At 37.2% G+C, this 18,199-nt stretch overlaps 1 protein-coding gene across 1 annotated transcript; it reads left to right on the top strand.

The window, feature by feature from the left end:
- Window positions 1–8,432: 8,432 nt before the first annotated feature.
- Window positions 8,433–17,544, top strand: MS3_00010780 (uncharacterized protein; the record flags this gene model as incomplete). Its single annotated transcript, XM_051219181.1, has 3 exons — window positions 8,433–8,481; window positions 11,597–12,330; window positions 16,442–17,544. Coding segments are annotated over 3 exons (1,515 nt in total), but the record flags the coding sequence as incomplete, so codon positions are not given.
- Window positions 17,545–18,199: the final 655 nt, after the last annotated feature.

Here is an 18,199-nt window from a genome sequence, read left to right as displayed (position 1 = left end):
AAACCTATGACAGCAGCTGCATTGCAATGAGTAGTTGTTTTCAAGTCACGACCTATTATTACTCCTAAGCCTTTATGTTCCTGAACGCATGGAGGAGGTTTGCCATCAATAGTATAATGGTAACTACTACCGCGACCGATGTGCATTAACACACTCTTCTTGTAGTTGATTTCTAAGTTCCAACCCCGAGCCCATCTAACTAATTCGTCTAAGTCAGCTTGCAGATCCAAATGATCAGCCTCACTTTTTACTGCTCCTCGAATTTTGACACCATCCAAAAACAGTGATGTTGATGACTTAATCAATAGCGGTAACTAACTAACGTAGAGAAGGGAAGATAGACCTAATATGTTGCCTTGGGGTACACCACTTTTGACCGGCTTCCATTCGGATAGCGTTCCATTGACCCTCACTCTCCGTATGCAGTCACATGAGAAGTTTCCTATCCATTCCTATACAGCGTCTATTATCGCAAAGCTCGAGAGCTTCTGCATAAGACCCAAGTGTGAAACCTTGTTAAATGCTTTCCAAAAACCTATGAATATCACATCGGCAGACAGACCTTTGTCTAAGGCTGCTGTCCAATCCTATATCGCAATAAATTAGTCAAGCGCGAACGCTTGTTACAAAATCCATGTTGCTGATGAGCTAACAGATTGAGTGAATCTATGCGACTTAGCAACTTAACCCGAGCTATCTTTTCAAGTAACTTAACGACTATACTGGTTAGATTGACAGGCCGGTAGTTAGATACGATCTGTCTCTGACTATCCTTAGATGCAGGACTGATTATAGCGTCTTTCAAATCTCTAGGTAATTGGGCGAGTGAGAGGGACATGTTGAAGAGTGTCGCGAGCGGTTTTGAAATAATGTCCGCAAGCCGTGGATGTAACACGTAAAGGCCCGGTATCTTACAAAGTTTGAGGTTAGTTATCAATGGAAGGACAGTTTCCTCAGTCACTTGTACAGATTCAATGGCAATGTGATAGCTTACGTGCTAACCGTTAGATAAATGGTGATGTTACGGACCCGAATGCAGCCTTAAACTTGTTCCATTCGTCTTCGATCGATCCATCCGCGTCGACCGACTAATCTGTCGAGATAGCACAGGCTCTGATTGCCGGAATATTAGCTCGCCAGATATTGGGACGGGGTGGGGCAGATGCAAATTGTATCCCATGTGTCCTAAACTTAAAGTAAAGTACAACGTGATCACTGTTCACTAGTGGGGGAATTCGCTGAATAACAAAGACATCTTCATAGTGGTGAGTGAGGGCAAGGTCCTGCAGTGACGGATCATGTTGAAAACCAAAATGTGTCGGTTTTGTGATACATTGTACAAGTGCACACTGAATAGCGGTTGATAAAAGGTCGCTATCGAAACCAACACCTGTAGCTGTAAGCTCTATCCAGTTGATATGCAGTGCGCTGAAGTCCCCAATAATGAGACATTCTGCCATACTCCAAGAACAGGTGTGTCTTAAAATAAAGTCGTCAGCAAGACAACGCGGACTACGGTATATTCTCTCTATAGTAACCCATTTCTCAATTTAATTTTACAACATGCTACCTCACATGTACCACTAACATGCGCCTCCGATATGACTGATTGTATACGAAAGTGGTCCCTAACATATAACATTATGCCTCCCCCCTGCGAATCAAAACTCTATCACTTCTAATACAGATATAGTCTGCAATGATGGGGGAACATTCTATATCTACGGTGAACCAAGTTTCTGTAACAACAAATATATCAGGACTTAATTCATCCACCATCAGACTTCGCTTGGACGTTTTATTTCTAAGACTACGGGCGTTCGTGCAGCACACACTTAAGGTGTTTTGGTAATCATTCGTTCTACCAATACAGGCCTCGGAAGCATTGGCTTCCAAGACCTGACGACCCGAAAACCCTTAATAGTAAGGTTAGTTTCGCCATTTAACTTGCGAGTTCTCAACTCCGTAAGAGAATTCTTCTACTTGATTCGATCCTCAAGCGGCCAATCTGGTCGGATACGAATATTTGAATCACGAGTTCGATTCTGCATATTAGCCACTGGGATCTTACAATTAATTTTCACTGTAACAGAGTCATGGTAATCGAGTGAGTGACTCATAGCAATTTTGGTGGAGTTTTGTTCTCTGAGCTGGATGGTTTGGTCGTGGAGCTTTCATCGTTCTTCCGAACGATATCATCAGCACAAACTTCAGATAGAAGTGAAGTGTTCGAATTTCTCCATATGTGTTTCACAGCTTGTTCTGTGCACCTCGATGTTGATTGGTTCTTGTTGACCTTAAATTTATCATTGTTTACTTCTTTGTTTTGGTTGTGTCTCCCATTGGTTTGATTGTTGTTCCTATATTTATGCATGATTTTCCTGATTGGTTGATAAATTGGATTGATTTCAATATGTTTGTTGATTGCTGATTGACCTGAGTGCCAAGCTTCTAAAAATTCTCTGGTGTTTTTGGAGTTTCCTCTGTCTAAGGTTTCTACATTTTCCCAATCGAATGAGTGTCCGTAGTTATCCACGTGTATTGATATAAGTGAAGAGATATCATGGCGTTTGACTGCTAATTGATGTTCATGTAGGCGTAGGTGGAGGGGGCGTCCGCTTTGTCCGATGTAGTGTTTGTCGCAGTTGGTACAATTTATTTTGTAGATGATGTGTGATTTGTTTTCTTTTGTTATTTCATCTTTTGGTTTACATAGGATTGATTGTAATGATTTTGTTGGTTTATGTGTCACACCTATCCCGAAGGTTTTCAGCAGTCTCTTTGTGGTTTCTGGTATTCCTTGTATGTACGGTAGGGTGATCCTTTTGTTGATTTTTGTGCTTGATTTGGGTTCTGATGCTATGTGCTGTTGGTGCTTTTTGATGAAGTTGATTGGGTAGCCGTTCCTTTGAAATATGTCCTTCAGGTATTTCTCTTCATTCTTTCGTGCTGCCAGTGTGCTTCAGTGTGTCCTCGCCCTCTTGAACAATGTGTGTACGCAGTTGATTTTGTGAGCTCTTGAGTTGTTGCTGTTGTAGTTGAGGATTTGATCTGTATGGGTCGGTTTCCTATATACTTGAGTTTCCAGGTTTCCTGTATCAGTTCTAGTGATCAATATATCCAAGAATGCTAGTTGGTTGTTTGACTCCTGTTCCATTGTGAACTTGATGTCGTTGAAAACGTTGTTGATCAGTTTGTATGTGTTTTCCAGTTCATCCTTTTTGACGATGACAAAGGTGTCGTCTACGTAGCGAATCCAAATTTTTGGCTTGATCACTGGTAATATCGTGGCTTCTAGTCTTTTCATCACTGCCTCTGCGATCAGTCCTGATATTGGTGATCCCATTGGTGTCCCTTTTGTTTGTTCGTAGATTTTATTGTTGAATTGAAAATAAGTTGTTAGGCATAAATCGATGAGTTCCAGTAGACCTTGAATTTGAAGCGTCGTGTATTTGATGAGATTTGTGTCGTTGTTGAGTAGCAGGGATATAGTTTCTTTTGCTAGCTGTGGTTCAATTGAGGTTAACAGTGCTGTTACGTCGAAGGATATCATGAGTTCGTCGTTGTTGATTTGGATATCCTTAATTTGGTCCAGGAATTGTGTTGGGGATTTGATGGAGTGTTTGGCTGAATCTACTAGATGTCTCAGTATTCGTGAATTTTCTTTTGACAAATTGTATGTTGGCGTTCCGGGGAGCGCTACTATTGGACGTGGTGGAATGTTTGGTTTGTGTATTTTGGGACTACCGTAGAATCGAGGGAGTACTGGTCCACTGGATTTCATTCTCCATTGGTCTTGTTATTTCTCCTGCTTTAACTATCTTGTTTAAAGTCTTTGAAATTTGGTTGTCTAATTTTTGACGGGATTTGTGTCCATCAGTTTGTATGTGCTCTTATCTTCGAGTAGTTCTTCGGCTTTGTCGACGTATTCTTCTTTGTCCATGATTACTGTAGTGCGTCCTTTGTCCGCTGGTATTATGACAATATCTTTTCTATTTCTGAGTTCTTTCAAGGCCTTTTGTTCTTGTGGAGTCAGTAGGTTGTTTTCTTTCACTTGTTGAGTTATCGGTACTATAGTCTTCCTTATTTCCTGTTGCGTTAATTCACTGATTCCGGAAGTTTTGAGTGATGACTCTAGTGCTGCGAAGAACTCCAGCTTTGAGGCGTCGCTTGTATTGTAGTTTAATCCTTTTTGGAGCAGGTGTTCTTCCGTATTTCTTAGTGGTTGTTTTGACAGATTGATCACGCAGTTGTTTGTGTTTTCTTCCATGGGTGGTTTTGAGATCTTGATTAGTTTTTTCTTTAAGGTGTTTCTTCTTTGTTCTCTATGTCGTTTGCATGATATCTCGATGGCTGTTGTCACGATTTCCAAATGTTCAGATATGAGCATCCTTTGTAACTTTATCTTTTGGTCCTCTATGACGTGTTTGTATTTGCAGATCCTGTAGTGTACATCCGTTATCATTAGGTGTACCATTTTTCTTCCACTTTGCTCGGCTATTCTCCATCCTAATGGGCAGTTGATTGGAGGTAGAACATGCTGGCGAAGACACTCATGGAGAAAATATAGTTGTTCTCGAGTGGAAGCCTGCCTTTTGGCGAAATTCTCTCATTTTCGAACAACGAGGAGCGTATTACGCTCATATGATTTTGAGATGGTAAAGAAGATTTGTAGCTCAGGTGGATGATTTTGGTGGAGTTTTGTTCTCTATAATCAATCCTATACAAATCAAAAGATGAAATAACAAAAGAAAACAAATCACACATCATCTACAAAATAAATTGTACCAACTGCGACAAACACTACATCGGACAAAGCGGACGCCCCCTCCACCTACGCCTACATGAACATCAATTAGCAGTCAAACGCCATGATATCTCTTCACTTATATCAATACACGTGGATAACTACGGACACTCATTCGATTGGGAAAATGTAGAAACCTTAGACAGAGGAAACTCCAAAAACACCAGAGAATTTTTAGAAGCTTGGCACTCAGGTCAATCAGCAATCAACAAACATATTGAAATCAATCCAATTTATCAACCAATCAGGAAAATCATGCATAAATATAGGAACAACAATCAAACCAATGGGAGACACAACCAAAACAAAGAAGTAAACAATGATAAATTTAAGGTCAACAAGAACCAATCAACATCGAGGTGCACAGAACAAGCTGTGAAACACATATGGAGAAATTCGAACACTTCACTTCTATCTGAAGTTTGTGCTGATGATATCGTTCGGAAGAACGATGAAAGCTCCACGACCAAACCATCCAGCTCAGAGAACAAAACTCCACCAAAATCATCCGCCTGAGCTACAAATCTCCACCATCTCAATTCATAGCAATGTTTGACGGGGCTTTACTTCGGGACTTAGGCGGAGTAGCCTCTACATTAGAGCTACTCGAGACAGTAATAGTTTTGTCTGGATCACCGGTCGCTGCTGTAGCAACTTGGTCACAAATATCTAATGACGCGTCACTCGAATGGTTAGGATGGTCGTGGGCGTCATAGATGAAAATTTAGCCTTACAAGCTTCTGCGTCGAGAATTTATAATTCACTACTTCTTCTGGGTATGGATCGAAGTGATTGAAACAAACCTTGCTGTTAGGATGAAAAAAGGTTTATGGATAACAAACGGTCGCTTAGGCCTGTGGTGTTACTGGTTCCTCATCTCACTATCTTTGAAGATGAGTATGTGATTTCTGATGAGATTTGCGTTAAACATGTTACACTCACAGAAGACAAAAGATTGCGAGGGTGCAAACGGTTGATCGGTATGACACGGCTTGGCCTTGCAGACGTGGTCATCCTGCTTAACTCATTCCTTTTCACATTACATATATTCTGTCCCCAGCTCAAATGTGTTCTTCAAAATTGCAAAAAATTATATTGCTGATTTTCAAGATAAAACGAGTCAGTGTAGACCATGATGCGTCTTTTATAATATTAAAGATTCCCATTGTGAAAATTAGAACAACACATATAAGCAAACAACTGTTTTCAATTAGATCGTCATCAGACTTTACTCTAATATACATGAATATTTATACGAAAATTTTAAACCAATCAAGGCACTATGGGTCAATAATCACTATGAAATAGAATAAGTCACTACACATAATAGGTAAAAGTACAAGTTGATAGTAAGATCCTATAGATTAGGTAGTCACATCATGACAAATCTACAATTTTTATTACAGAAGCGAGGATAAATGTACTATTACTGAACTAAATCATAATTTTAAAGGCAATTGCAATACACAGATACCAATACCTTTGTAGTCAATGAAGGAGATTTTCCAGATGGCAGTTTGAATGATCATTGGTTTGGATTCTTCTAACAGTTGGAATGACATGTGTCAGTGTATAATTATGTTAGACCACGCCTAGGCCAACTGAATGTGAAAACACTGGACTATAGGGCCTTTTCCGAATCTAGACGGCTTCTTTCAGTAAAACAGAGTGAATCATTGCCGGGTGAGGGGATGTCTACTTATTTGGGCGCTATAGTTAACAGTGATCGAAGTTGGTACTTATATCCACTTCCGAGATTTAACTTAGGTTTTAATTAAAGCCATCATCGATACGGTTTTAGATGAAGGTTAGAATTTACGGAAGTATTGTCAAACCGAGAGCACAGTGACATCATTATTGTTGTTGGCTGTGATATTAGAAACTAGGTATTTAAAATTTCTAACTTTGGCTTGACGAAAGGAAGCCGGATAAAGGAACAAACTTTCAAGATGAGAGACAGATCTGCCGATCAACTCAGTTTGATAATAGTTCGTGTCTTTTCTCATAACCTGCAAGCATTGGCTCCTAGCTCGTTTAAGCCGCATGCATGCACCGTAACTGCTGGTTCTTTAGGATTCCACTTGATAGTATCTTTTCAGTCCGTCATTCAAAAGGCATGGTTCTATGTAATCTTGGTGGTAAATAGTTGCGATAGGGGTGAATCTTTTACTTGATAACCTTATGTACCTAGCAGCTATGTACTTTGATCCTGTCTGCTATCGTGATGCAGTTTGACTGAGGTTGACAATCATGGTGACTCAGTCCCAAAAAGGCCCACTCTGCCTGGCATCAGAGAATCCAAACTTCCCGGTAAGGCTTTAAAAATTAAGGACCTAGCCCACTGCGAACTATCTGCTATAGATCCGTGTGTGACCGGTCCCAAATATTTATCCATTCGGATGGATTTAGGCCACCAGAGGCTTAAGAACTCACTAAACAAGATCAGCTTATCAGAACATTGAAGGTGAAGTGCCATTCCGTGGTGTAAGGGACAAAGATTGAAAATCGCTTTCAGGAGATTTGAATTTTTCTGACTAAGGAAGTAAGAACACCAAACGATAGAAACACAATACATCGCCTCCCTACCACATGACCTACGCTTCCGAATGAGGTAAAGAATGAGCGTAGACTGAAAAATGTCTACGTAATGATCGTCGGTAGCGGTTGGAGGTTAGACAAAGGCGACCGCAAAAGTCAATGAAATAGGCAACACTAAACAGCTTTTCGGACTCAATTATGGATACTCAAAAAACTTTGAAATTAATGAATGAAGTACTTATGATGACCACACTTTAGACTTACAGCAAAGTCAATTCACCGTATTTCCACCACTATAGAAAGCTAAGAATGAATGAATCTGTAGAGGAAAATGGTTTTTTAAACCTATCATAAGTAGACATATTATAGCCAGCTGAAATATCAGTAATTACAAAGAAAGCATAGACGGGATATTGCAGAACAAGCAAGTACCAGTCATGGCTCACAGAAATGACAGTGACGGCGTACATTTCGCTATTCACCCATACATACAAATGAACATAGATGCAAGAAATTCAGATACACTTGAAACATATTTGTTGAGAGTAGGCATATGCCTGTGCATTTGTGATGGGTCTGTTTTCAGTGCCAATATATGCGCATTGCCAACATTTTTACGTTTGTATGGTGGATGAGCGCTGCATTTTAGGACATAGTTTTCACAAAAGATTCCATTTTAAGCTTCAACTTTCGTCGTAATTGCTCTCTTATTATGGAAGTTGTAATACGCTTTAGCGTCACTTCCAGAGAAATCATGTAGATTTGGATGATTGAAATGAAATCCCCAGTGATCATCATGCTCACAAGCAGCACCCACCAATTAAACGAAGTGGAAACTACTCGAAAACGCTAGATGTTGCACTTCCATTGTTGGCTGAAAAACGGTTGGTTAACCTTAAACGTATACATGGACAATGGATATTTTGATTGGACACTTATAGGAGAACTAAGGAGGTGTGTGTTTATATAGTCGAAAAAACTAAGTCAATCTGAGCCTAAATACAGTACACTATCATGGAATCATTCACTCTCTAAGCTTGAGTACAAAATTTTAAATTGGTTATTTTACGATATAAAATAGACATTTTTGTGTCGGGTGGCTTTTCAAAATTGGAATTTCGAGGTTATGGGTTTGTGTGAGTCTGGTGAAATTTAAGATAGACCAATCCTTTTATGAGTTTCAGAACTGTTTGTTCTCTTTTAGATATTTAGTGCTGTTAAGAGAAGCGTCTCCTATTTTTAGTCATTATTGTTGGATGAAGTTAAAAAGAATACAAATATATATTTTATTATAGCTATGTTGCGTCGATCAGTAATCTTAAAGAAACATAAACCTAGATAATTCTCCTTTTCAGTCGTCTATTTGTAGCTCCTGAACATTCAGCTGGTGATAGCTTGCATCTTTCTATATGTCTTTATTTCCTCTTTACACTTTTATGCGGTTGGTCAAATTGAACTACCGATTTTCAACTACAAAGAACTGCCTAATCACAAACGGTAGCCTTGGGTTTGGTCTGACCCATACTCGGTGGAAAGTAAATGTTTTGAATATTTCTGGGTCATATTTCTACAACTGTCATATATGACGGTTCATATTCTAGAATTTTCTTACATATTCCTGTGTCAGTGAGTCGTTTCAGTTGATACTGTGATCATTTCCGATCGTTCCTTGTGATTACAGTTTCAGTATTATATGAAAGTTATTTTTCGCTCCTTAATCTAGCATGAAAATTCACAGGACTCGATCCCAACTAAATTTGTACAAGAAGGTTGATTGGTAGGTTTTTAAAGAGCTAGTAGCTGGTTGGGAGTAGTAAGTAATGGATCAAACCACAACTCCTTAATCTAATGAAGTTCCAGTAATTTGGCTCACAAAGAGTCATGAAACTCACTGATTAACAACTTACCACTCGTTTATTAAAAGGTTTTGGTTTTCTGTGGCTGGTTGTTTCCCTAGAAAAAATTCATTTTTCAGTGATATTTCTCGTTAAAGAATTGTTATTTGTGAGCCAGATTTCAGTTAGTCGCTGGTGCAACTGTGCTACGTTATTTATACCCTTATGCCATTTATGAAGACAGTCCGAAACCAGGTTGCCTTGTAAATTAAGAAGTTTAATTAACTACTATGAATTTGGTGTTCATCTTGTTGTGTCAATGAGGTGTGACAACTTAAGCCAATGCATATATGTGCCTAGTTCTGAGTCGTAGCTAACTGAATGACTGTGGTTTTCGATTCCGATTGTCTAATGTTTCAGTAGAGAAATGCAGCAATACTAACTGGCAATTCGCTCTTCTTGAACAAAACTCCACACCACGCTACCATTCAAATGACAATTCTACTGCTTATGTGCTGCCTAAAAACACTTACCTTTAGTTTACCAATTGCAGTGCAAGTGGTTACGTTTATCCTAACATTTATTTATGATTCATTTAGTAAGTCATAAGTGCTGTGTTGCGCAAAAGATTATACAAAGAGTCAATAGCATGAAATTTTAGTAGCGATTGTCGGAAATGTTTTACCTGGAATCATGCTTTTCAAGTTCAGGATTCGAATGGTTCGGAACCGCCCGGTGACATCTTGTTAACCTACGGAGATAATCCAAGTTGTAAATAATGAAAAATAACTGTTTAGAGCTGTTGGGACCACTTTAGTTGGAAAAAGATTGTTTACTTCTCACTTCACTTTTGGGTTTGTTTCGCATTAGGCATTGTAAAATCTATATTCGGGTGTAATAAACAAAAGTTATTTCGCTGTATTACTGGTTAATTATGAAGCGGTCCTCAAAAATACTATCATTATTAATTACATTCATATCTAGCGAGTGTGTCAGTCCTGTGGAAATTGTGAGTAAAATGACTCACAGCAAATGTATTTTTATTACTGATGTCTTGCTAAATGAAGACTCAATTCAATTTCCTAGCCTTTTTTAACAACCTTCTTAAGATGTAAATACGTATCACAAACGAATGGAAAAAATTAATTCCGTCATTTTCATTCCAACTGATTAGTTTATTACTCGTCATATCAACTACTTTGTTATTCGAATGTGCACGTCTTTGATACTTTTATTTGGCATTTTCGGACTTTCGTATTACTGATTTTTTTATTCGTGCTGATGCGGATCTGTCAACGCTCTTTTGTACTAGGATTCAAATTTCTTAGGCATGAATGATTTACTTATCATAATCCCTCATATTTAATAACACTGACTTGTTTTTTAAAGTATTCCCAGTCTTCTCAACTATCAAGAAATGTCGTGAACGATATAAGTGAATTGAAGTAGTTTCTATGATCTTTCAGTGTAAAACTTTGGTAACTGGATAACTGTCTAGATGAGAGTAAACTACTAATCAATATGACATATAATCACTCAGTATAATACTCACATGAAGCACCAAATAGGATAACGGGCCACCGGTATTTTCTCATCTCTTGCTAAATTTTGGCGATAAAATTGTATTTTACTTTTTATGTGGGTGATATCAAAGATGTTATATACAATGCGATCACCATTTATTGTTTTTATGAATACCTATTAGGGTGCCACGGTAATCTTTCGCTGTTCACAGCTCCTCACAATGACCTTGGAAAATCCATTTACCGATATTAACTTATCGTATTTATGTTGTCTTTGTGAGTCATTAGTCAGTAAGAGCCAGTTTTTTTATGATGAGGTTATATGTACTAATTTGTCTCGTTTAAAATTATATACGGAACCTGTGTTTTTTGTGCTTATGTTCATTCAGAACCAAAGGTGAAAGCCGCTGAGATATTTTAAACTAGATTATAGGGATTTATTTGACCATCGTTCTCTTTAGTTTCAGTTCGTAACAAAAGTATTAACTTTGGAAAAGACTCGACAGGTTATTAAACTGAAGAAGTGTTGTATGAAATCTGATTTTTGAAGACAGACATCTGAAAGAAAACTGTTAGTATATCTTCTGCCTTCTTTATTTATCAGTCCTTGGTGTTCAATCAATGACTTAGATGTATTTGGTTTTTGAAATTATGGGCAAATTGTCAACTCGAAAATACATAGCTGTTTTTTGTTATTAAGACCTAATATACTTTATTCTCTCTCAAAACAACTCCGTTAACAAAATTTGTCTTGGAAGCCCGTCGCTGAAAGTCTCTGTCGTTAGCGACAGTAATCATTAGACTTATATAGTTATTCTTTTTCAAAATTTAATTTAACTGTTTTTCGATCTCTTTGAATTTAATTATTTGCTGAGTTTTTATTTTACTTGTAGGTCAGAAGCTTGACGGTCTTTGTCAACCAAAAACCAGAAGATGGGTTGGGATTACTGTTGGAATACTGGAACTATTTTTTTTTGGAGGATATTACTACGGTTTCAATTCCCTTATACCAGCTTGGAAATCATTAGGGGTGTCTGCATATAATTGTAGTAATGCAACGAACACCTGTTTATATGATGACTCTATATTTGGAAATGGTTTTATTGTTTGGATTGTCACGCAAAATTGTCTTATTTCATTCTCTGGTATATTCATGGATAAAGTTGGATTAAGGGCTTTAAAGTTGGTAGCTATAACCATGTATTTTGTTGGAACACTATTATTTGCCTTTATACATAGGGAAACAGAACCATTGTATTATATTGCCGGTATACTGGTCGCTATAGGGAGTACTTCAAATCTTATATGCAATCAACATATCACTTCGATGTTTCCAAAATATCGAGGGTTCGGAATATCTCTTCTCTCTGGTGCTTTCGACTCTAGCACACTAATAGCATTTATACTTTCTGAAACATATTCACAGTTTTCATTACAGAAATCATTCATTATCCTAGCGATTGTTTCTATATGTGTTGGTCTATTCATGGCTACATTTATTTTAACCACAAGGTCAGATGACATGAGAAAATTTGCAAGCAACTTTAGCGATGCTGTAACAAGTGAGAATGTTGGTGAACAGGAAAAACTGTCTCAAGGATGCGTCAGGGATAATAATGAAAACACGGTAATACTTTTTAGACAATATGATAACTTTGATAATTAAATCAACTTGTAGTTTTTACTTTCCAATGTTTGGATGGTAGGAACTGGGAAGGATATTTATCACCTTGTAAACTCCAATTTATAATAGGAATGTGTTTTGAAGTTTGTCGAAATAGGATTATTCACATAATTGTTGGTAATTATTCAGCTAGATTGAAAGGAACATAAATGGGTCATCGTTTGTAGACTGGGTGGTTTGGAATTTTGTTACTCTACACTACACTTACTTACTTACGTCTGTTACCCCTCGTGGAGGAGCATAAGCCGCACACCAGCACTCTCCACCGAACTCTGTCCTGGGCAATCATTTTCAGTTCTTCCTAGGTGCTTTTCATGTCTGCTTTCACTTCTTGACATAATATAATCTTTGGCTTTCCTCTTTTCCGTCTCATCCCAGGATTCCAAGTTCCAGCTTACCTCGTGATGCAGTTTGTTAATTTCCGCAATGTATATCCTATCCAACTCCAGCGTCTTTTCCTAATTTCCTCTTCACCTGGAATTCGGTTTGTTCTCTCTCGCAGTAAGTTGTTGCTGGTAGTGGCCAACCAACAAATTTGGAGTATCTTACGTAGACAATTGTTTATAAGTGCTTGTACTTTTTTATGATAGTTTTAGTGGTTCTCCACATTTCAGTTCCGTACAATAGAACTGTGTTGACATTCGTATTGAAGAATCTGACTTTGATGTTTGCTGACAGTTGTTTTGAGTTCCATATGTTCTTTAACTGTATGGATGCTGCCCTTGCCTTACCAATCTTTACATTTACACCAACATCTGGTCCTCCTTGTTCATCGATGATGCTGCCCAGGTACGTGAAGGATTCCACATCTTCCAGAGCTTCTCCATCAAATGTGATTGGGTTGATGTTCTCCGTGTTGTATTTGAGGATCTTGCTTTTTCCTTTGTGTATGTTGAGGCCTACTGATGCAGAGGCTGCTGCTACACTAGTTGTGTTCATCTGCATTTGTTCGTGTGTATGTGATAGGAGGCCTGCTTCGGTCTGGGCACCCGGGCAGTATCACAGCACACACACACAAGTATGGTGTGGCGCATATATATTTAGTGCCCTCTTGTACCAATATTTATGTGTTAAAATAAATAAAAAATAAATGTGATAGGAGGGCTAGGTCATCTGCGAAGTCCAAATCGTCTAATTGTTTCTGAGCTTTCCATTGTATTCCGTGTTTTCCCTCATGTCGAGGTCTTCATAATCCAGTCAATCACCAGAAGAAAGAGGAAGGAGGAGAACAAACAGCCTTGTCTGACTCGGGCCCTTAATTGGGATGCATCTGTCAGCTGTCCTCCATGCACGACTTTGCGCTGTAGTCTGTCGTATGAGTTCCGTATGATGTTGACGATCTTTTCAGATACTCACACCATAGTGTCGACGAAATTTCCATAAAATCCTCCTATCCACACTGTCAAATGCCTTCTCATAGTCAGTGAAGTTGATGTATAATGATGAGTTCCACTCGTCAGAGTTATCTTGAATTCGTTAAGTTTGTCAGTATATCAAAGAAACACTGCATTGAACCTTCGTAATGATGTTTGTCCAGCTGTCCAGTATTTTTTTAGCTTCAGTTTAATGTTGGCTACAACCAAGTGGTGATCTCCTGGTTCTTACGTCTTTCATTGTCCTTCTGAACTTTTTATTGAGGCAAATATGATCTATCTGGTTCTTCGTGATGTGATCCGGTGAGACCCATGTAGCTTTGTGTGTTTGTGTGGGAATATTGTGCCACCTATGACCAAGTTGTTGAATGTGCATAGATTTGAAAACCTCTCCCCATTTTCGTTTCTCCCAGTCAGTCCGTGTCGTCCCATGATATCTTCATATCCGGTGTTGTCCATTCCGACTTTGGCATTTAGGTCTCTCATTAGGATGGCGAGATCCTTTTTTGGGCACTTCACTATGATTGATCGCAGCCTCTCATAGAACTGATCTTTATCGTTGTCGTTGCTATCATTGGTAGGTGCACAACATTTCTTGTGATTGCCTTCATTGTTTTGATGGGTGCTATGGTGATTCTGGATCCATTAGATTCCCATCGTATAAATGCATTTCGTGCTTCTTTAAAGGGCATCAGAGCAACTCCCTGAGTGTGTGGGGGCATTTTCCTTCTCGTGACTGGAGTACAACAGGATCTTTCCCATATCTAGCCTTTGCTGTCCAACTTGGGTCCAATGACTCGCTGATTCTGAGTACTACCAAGTTGTGTCTCTTCATTTCCGCTGCTATTTGATTGGTCCTCCAGGTCTCCCATATTATCCGGACGTTCCATCTACCTATAGATAATGTTGGTCTAGTTGTTAGAAGAGGCATCGGTCTCGCGACATCCGAATAATGTCAGCTTTCATCCGGAGGCGTCATAGTTCTTTCTTGAACTCAGGGGGCAGAGTTTAAACGGTTTGATTTGTTTAATCTGGTTCGCTTCTTTGCTGACAAGATTTTTTTCTATGGAATGAGGTTGCCGACCCCATGCCCAACTCTCCTTCTTTACCCGGGATTGAGATCAGCAGTAACTCTAGAGGAGCTACAGACGGAGTTCTACACTACACACTTGATTATTTATATTCTTTTTCAGTATTGATGATATGTGGACTTTTGAATTCTTTGTTAGCATTCATAAGTGAGTTTTAGATGTCTTTAGATTGTTAATACATTCTATGTATGGGCGACAAGAAACGTTCTGGTGACAACTGATTATCTAATACTGTCAAAGATTTATCCTGTGGTTTAATGATATTAAGTACCTTAGTATTAGTATGTGGGGTTGATGATTGAAGTTTACAAGGAATTGGAATATCAATACAGGTGAATGATCCTAATGCTGTCAAACAATCTCTCTAGTGACTTAGATGCAAAACCTATTTCCGGTATGAATAAGAATTACTGGATGGTAGATGCATTACTTGTCGTTTCTCCTCTAGCTACGATCCTCTTAAAGTAGTTATACATTTTTTTTTATCATATCTCCACATACAAATGATGCTTTGATAATATATATGTTGAACATTATATTGTTAAATACAATTTGTGAATGAAATAAATTTCTTTTGAAAGTTATGGCGATACTACAACTTATGGACGAACCAATCAGACATAAGATAACAGATCTTGGATTTTAGCGCAAAATTCACTCATCCATTTGGCTAAATAGCGTTTTGGCATTTTAGTCGATATCAATTCGTGACTAAAGCCCTAAATATATTTTCTAACTGTAACCATTAACTGTTCATCGTTTGCGATGAACAGTTGTGGCGCATACATATTTGGCGCATCCTTTTACCAATATTTATGTGTTCAAATAAATAAATAAATAATAGATAACCATTAACTTTAAATCCTAATTCTATTTCCTCACACTAGTTTATAACTTATTTAGTCCTAGTTAGTAGATGGACGTTCTCAAAGGTCGTCCATAAATTATGGACCCACTGAAGTTGCTTATAAAGTTATCTTATGAAAAAATGTGAGCTACCATTCGGTGTAACATGAGTTTTAGCATGGTAAAAACTAACAACATGGACACTGGTACTTTTTCTTCAGTATCGGTGTATTGTAGAAAAAAATAATTATAATAACAGTGGTTGATCAATGGATTTGTAATTATTTATTGATGTTTACTATGTTTGCTCTCACTTTAACTGTGACTAAATGTTTCGACTGAATCTTGAAAAACAGCAGATAAATGTTCAGTAGATGAGTTCATCAATACTGTTTAAAAGTTAAATGTTCAAAATTTCCTTCCTATGAATGTTGTCAAATGATCTCATTGAATAATATTGACAAAGTGACGTGATGATTGCTTGGATTGAAATATAAGATGAATATAGTTAAGCCTATGTTATGCTGATATTGCTATCAATACAACTGTTGCTATTAGTATTAATAAAAAGTTTGCGCTTGAGTTTAGCACATCAATTGAAATATAAACTTCACTAATGAGAAACATAAAACTCCTCATTACAACTTAAAACTATCGAGGCAGATTAAAAAGTAATTGTTCATCACATTTTTATTTTTAACTGATCATGATCTTTCATGTTTGACTATTTACTTTCATTTTCAGCCATCATTGGATAAAGAGGCAAAAAATATTGAAGTATCTAGAAGAATCAAAATGATAATAGACCTCCGTTATCAATCAATAAAAGATTGTATAATATCGCTACCATTCTTGCTTATTACAATATGGTTTATGCTTGGATTATTTCGTTTTTCAACATTTCTTGGACAATTACAACGTATCATAAACGAATTGTTTCCAAACGACATAATAACCATTGATCATCTATTGCAAATTTCATCAGCATTTTCAATGTGTGGATTTTTAGCCGCTCCAATTACTGGTTTCATAATGGATATATCGCAAGCCTATTGTAGGCGAAAAATTATGCGAAATGGCTATAATATAAATGACCAGCATCATAAAAATCAAATTTATTATACATATATATTCGGTTTAGCGCCTGCACTATTTTTTATGGCATTTTGTGCTATGCTCATAAGCTGTTTAATATTTATACCGAATCGTGTGGCTTATTATTTTGCATTTCTGTTTTTTGTTATGCTACGTTCATTGTTATTTAGTGCATCTGTAGGCTTTTGCTTGACTGCTTTTCCTGTACATTACTTCGGAACAGTATGTGGTATATTAAATTCAATCGGTGGTATATTCAGTCTATTACAGTATGCATTTCAGTATACAAGTAGCGCAGAAATAGCTAATATTATCATAACTATTTGTTCTGTTGGCTTATTTATACCGCCTGTTATTCTGTTTAAAATGAAAAGTCGGTAAATTTACTAGGAAATCTCGAACAACAGACATTATTATTCAGTGTATGTATGCTCTACTTTTTTAAAATTGATAATCCTCAACACAATGTACTGTCTTAATTTGTAGTTACTTGTTGTATCTGTATTTAAGGTGTCTCACCCAATAAAAAACAATGAGTTTAAATAGTTTTTATGTAATTGCATCAAATTATGTATACCTTTAATGCTACAGTGGCTTTGATACTCTTTTTGGTGCTTATCTCTTTTTTATCAATAGTGGAATTTCAATTTTCACATTTTCGTTTCCATGATTTCGCATTATTCTTGCCTAATTTGTCTACAGAACGTTTTTTTGAAAAAAAATAAACAGGATAAATTTTTTCTATTCATAAATGATTTATGCTTAATAGAGTGGTCTAATTTACAGTAATTGTATATATAAACATAATTTCACTCAGAATGATGTTTCATTAAATATAGGCAGAATAAATGTACTGGAATGTTCATCATACGTTAGAGTAATTTGCTAGATGTATTTACATTCTAGTGTTTATGCTTCCACTAAGAATCAAATGCATTGGTTACCTTGATGTGAATGCTGTAGAGGTGTCCAGTGAGATCGTCCCATTCGTTAATAAAAAATGAAATTTTACAGTAGAGACAGTTGAATTTTAGGTTGAAAAATTAGCGGGTATTTCATTTACCTAAAACACACGTATTCTGATCATAACTGACAGATATAATTAATTATACATTTTTAATTTCATTTTAGCGACAAGAGGAGATTACGACAATGACAATAATTCTTAATGCTTTTGAACATTGGTGTGAGCCATTTAAATAAAGTTTCCTCAATAATTTCCTTACGTCAATAATAGTTAACCAATAGAAATGACATTGACAAACATAAAACAATCTTTTAAAGCTTATCGAACTCTTATGGAAGTTTTTCCTAAAGTTTCAAATACTGTTATTTTCAGTCCTGAGACAACTATGTCCTAATAATTCACAGAAATGTATGTTATAGGAATTTAATGTGAAGGTGAGT

This window comes from Schistosoma haematobium, chromosome 2 (genome assembly GCF_000699445.3).
Source record: "Schistosoma haematobium chromosome 2, whole genome shotgun sequence".
NCBI lineage: Eukaryota > Metazoa > Platyhelminthes > Trematoda > Strigeidida > Schistosomatidae > Schistosoma > Schistosoma haematobium.
The sequence above is the reverse complement of the archived record's forward strand: the minus strand, read 5'-3'. Positions and strand labels throughout refer to the sequence as shown.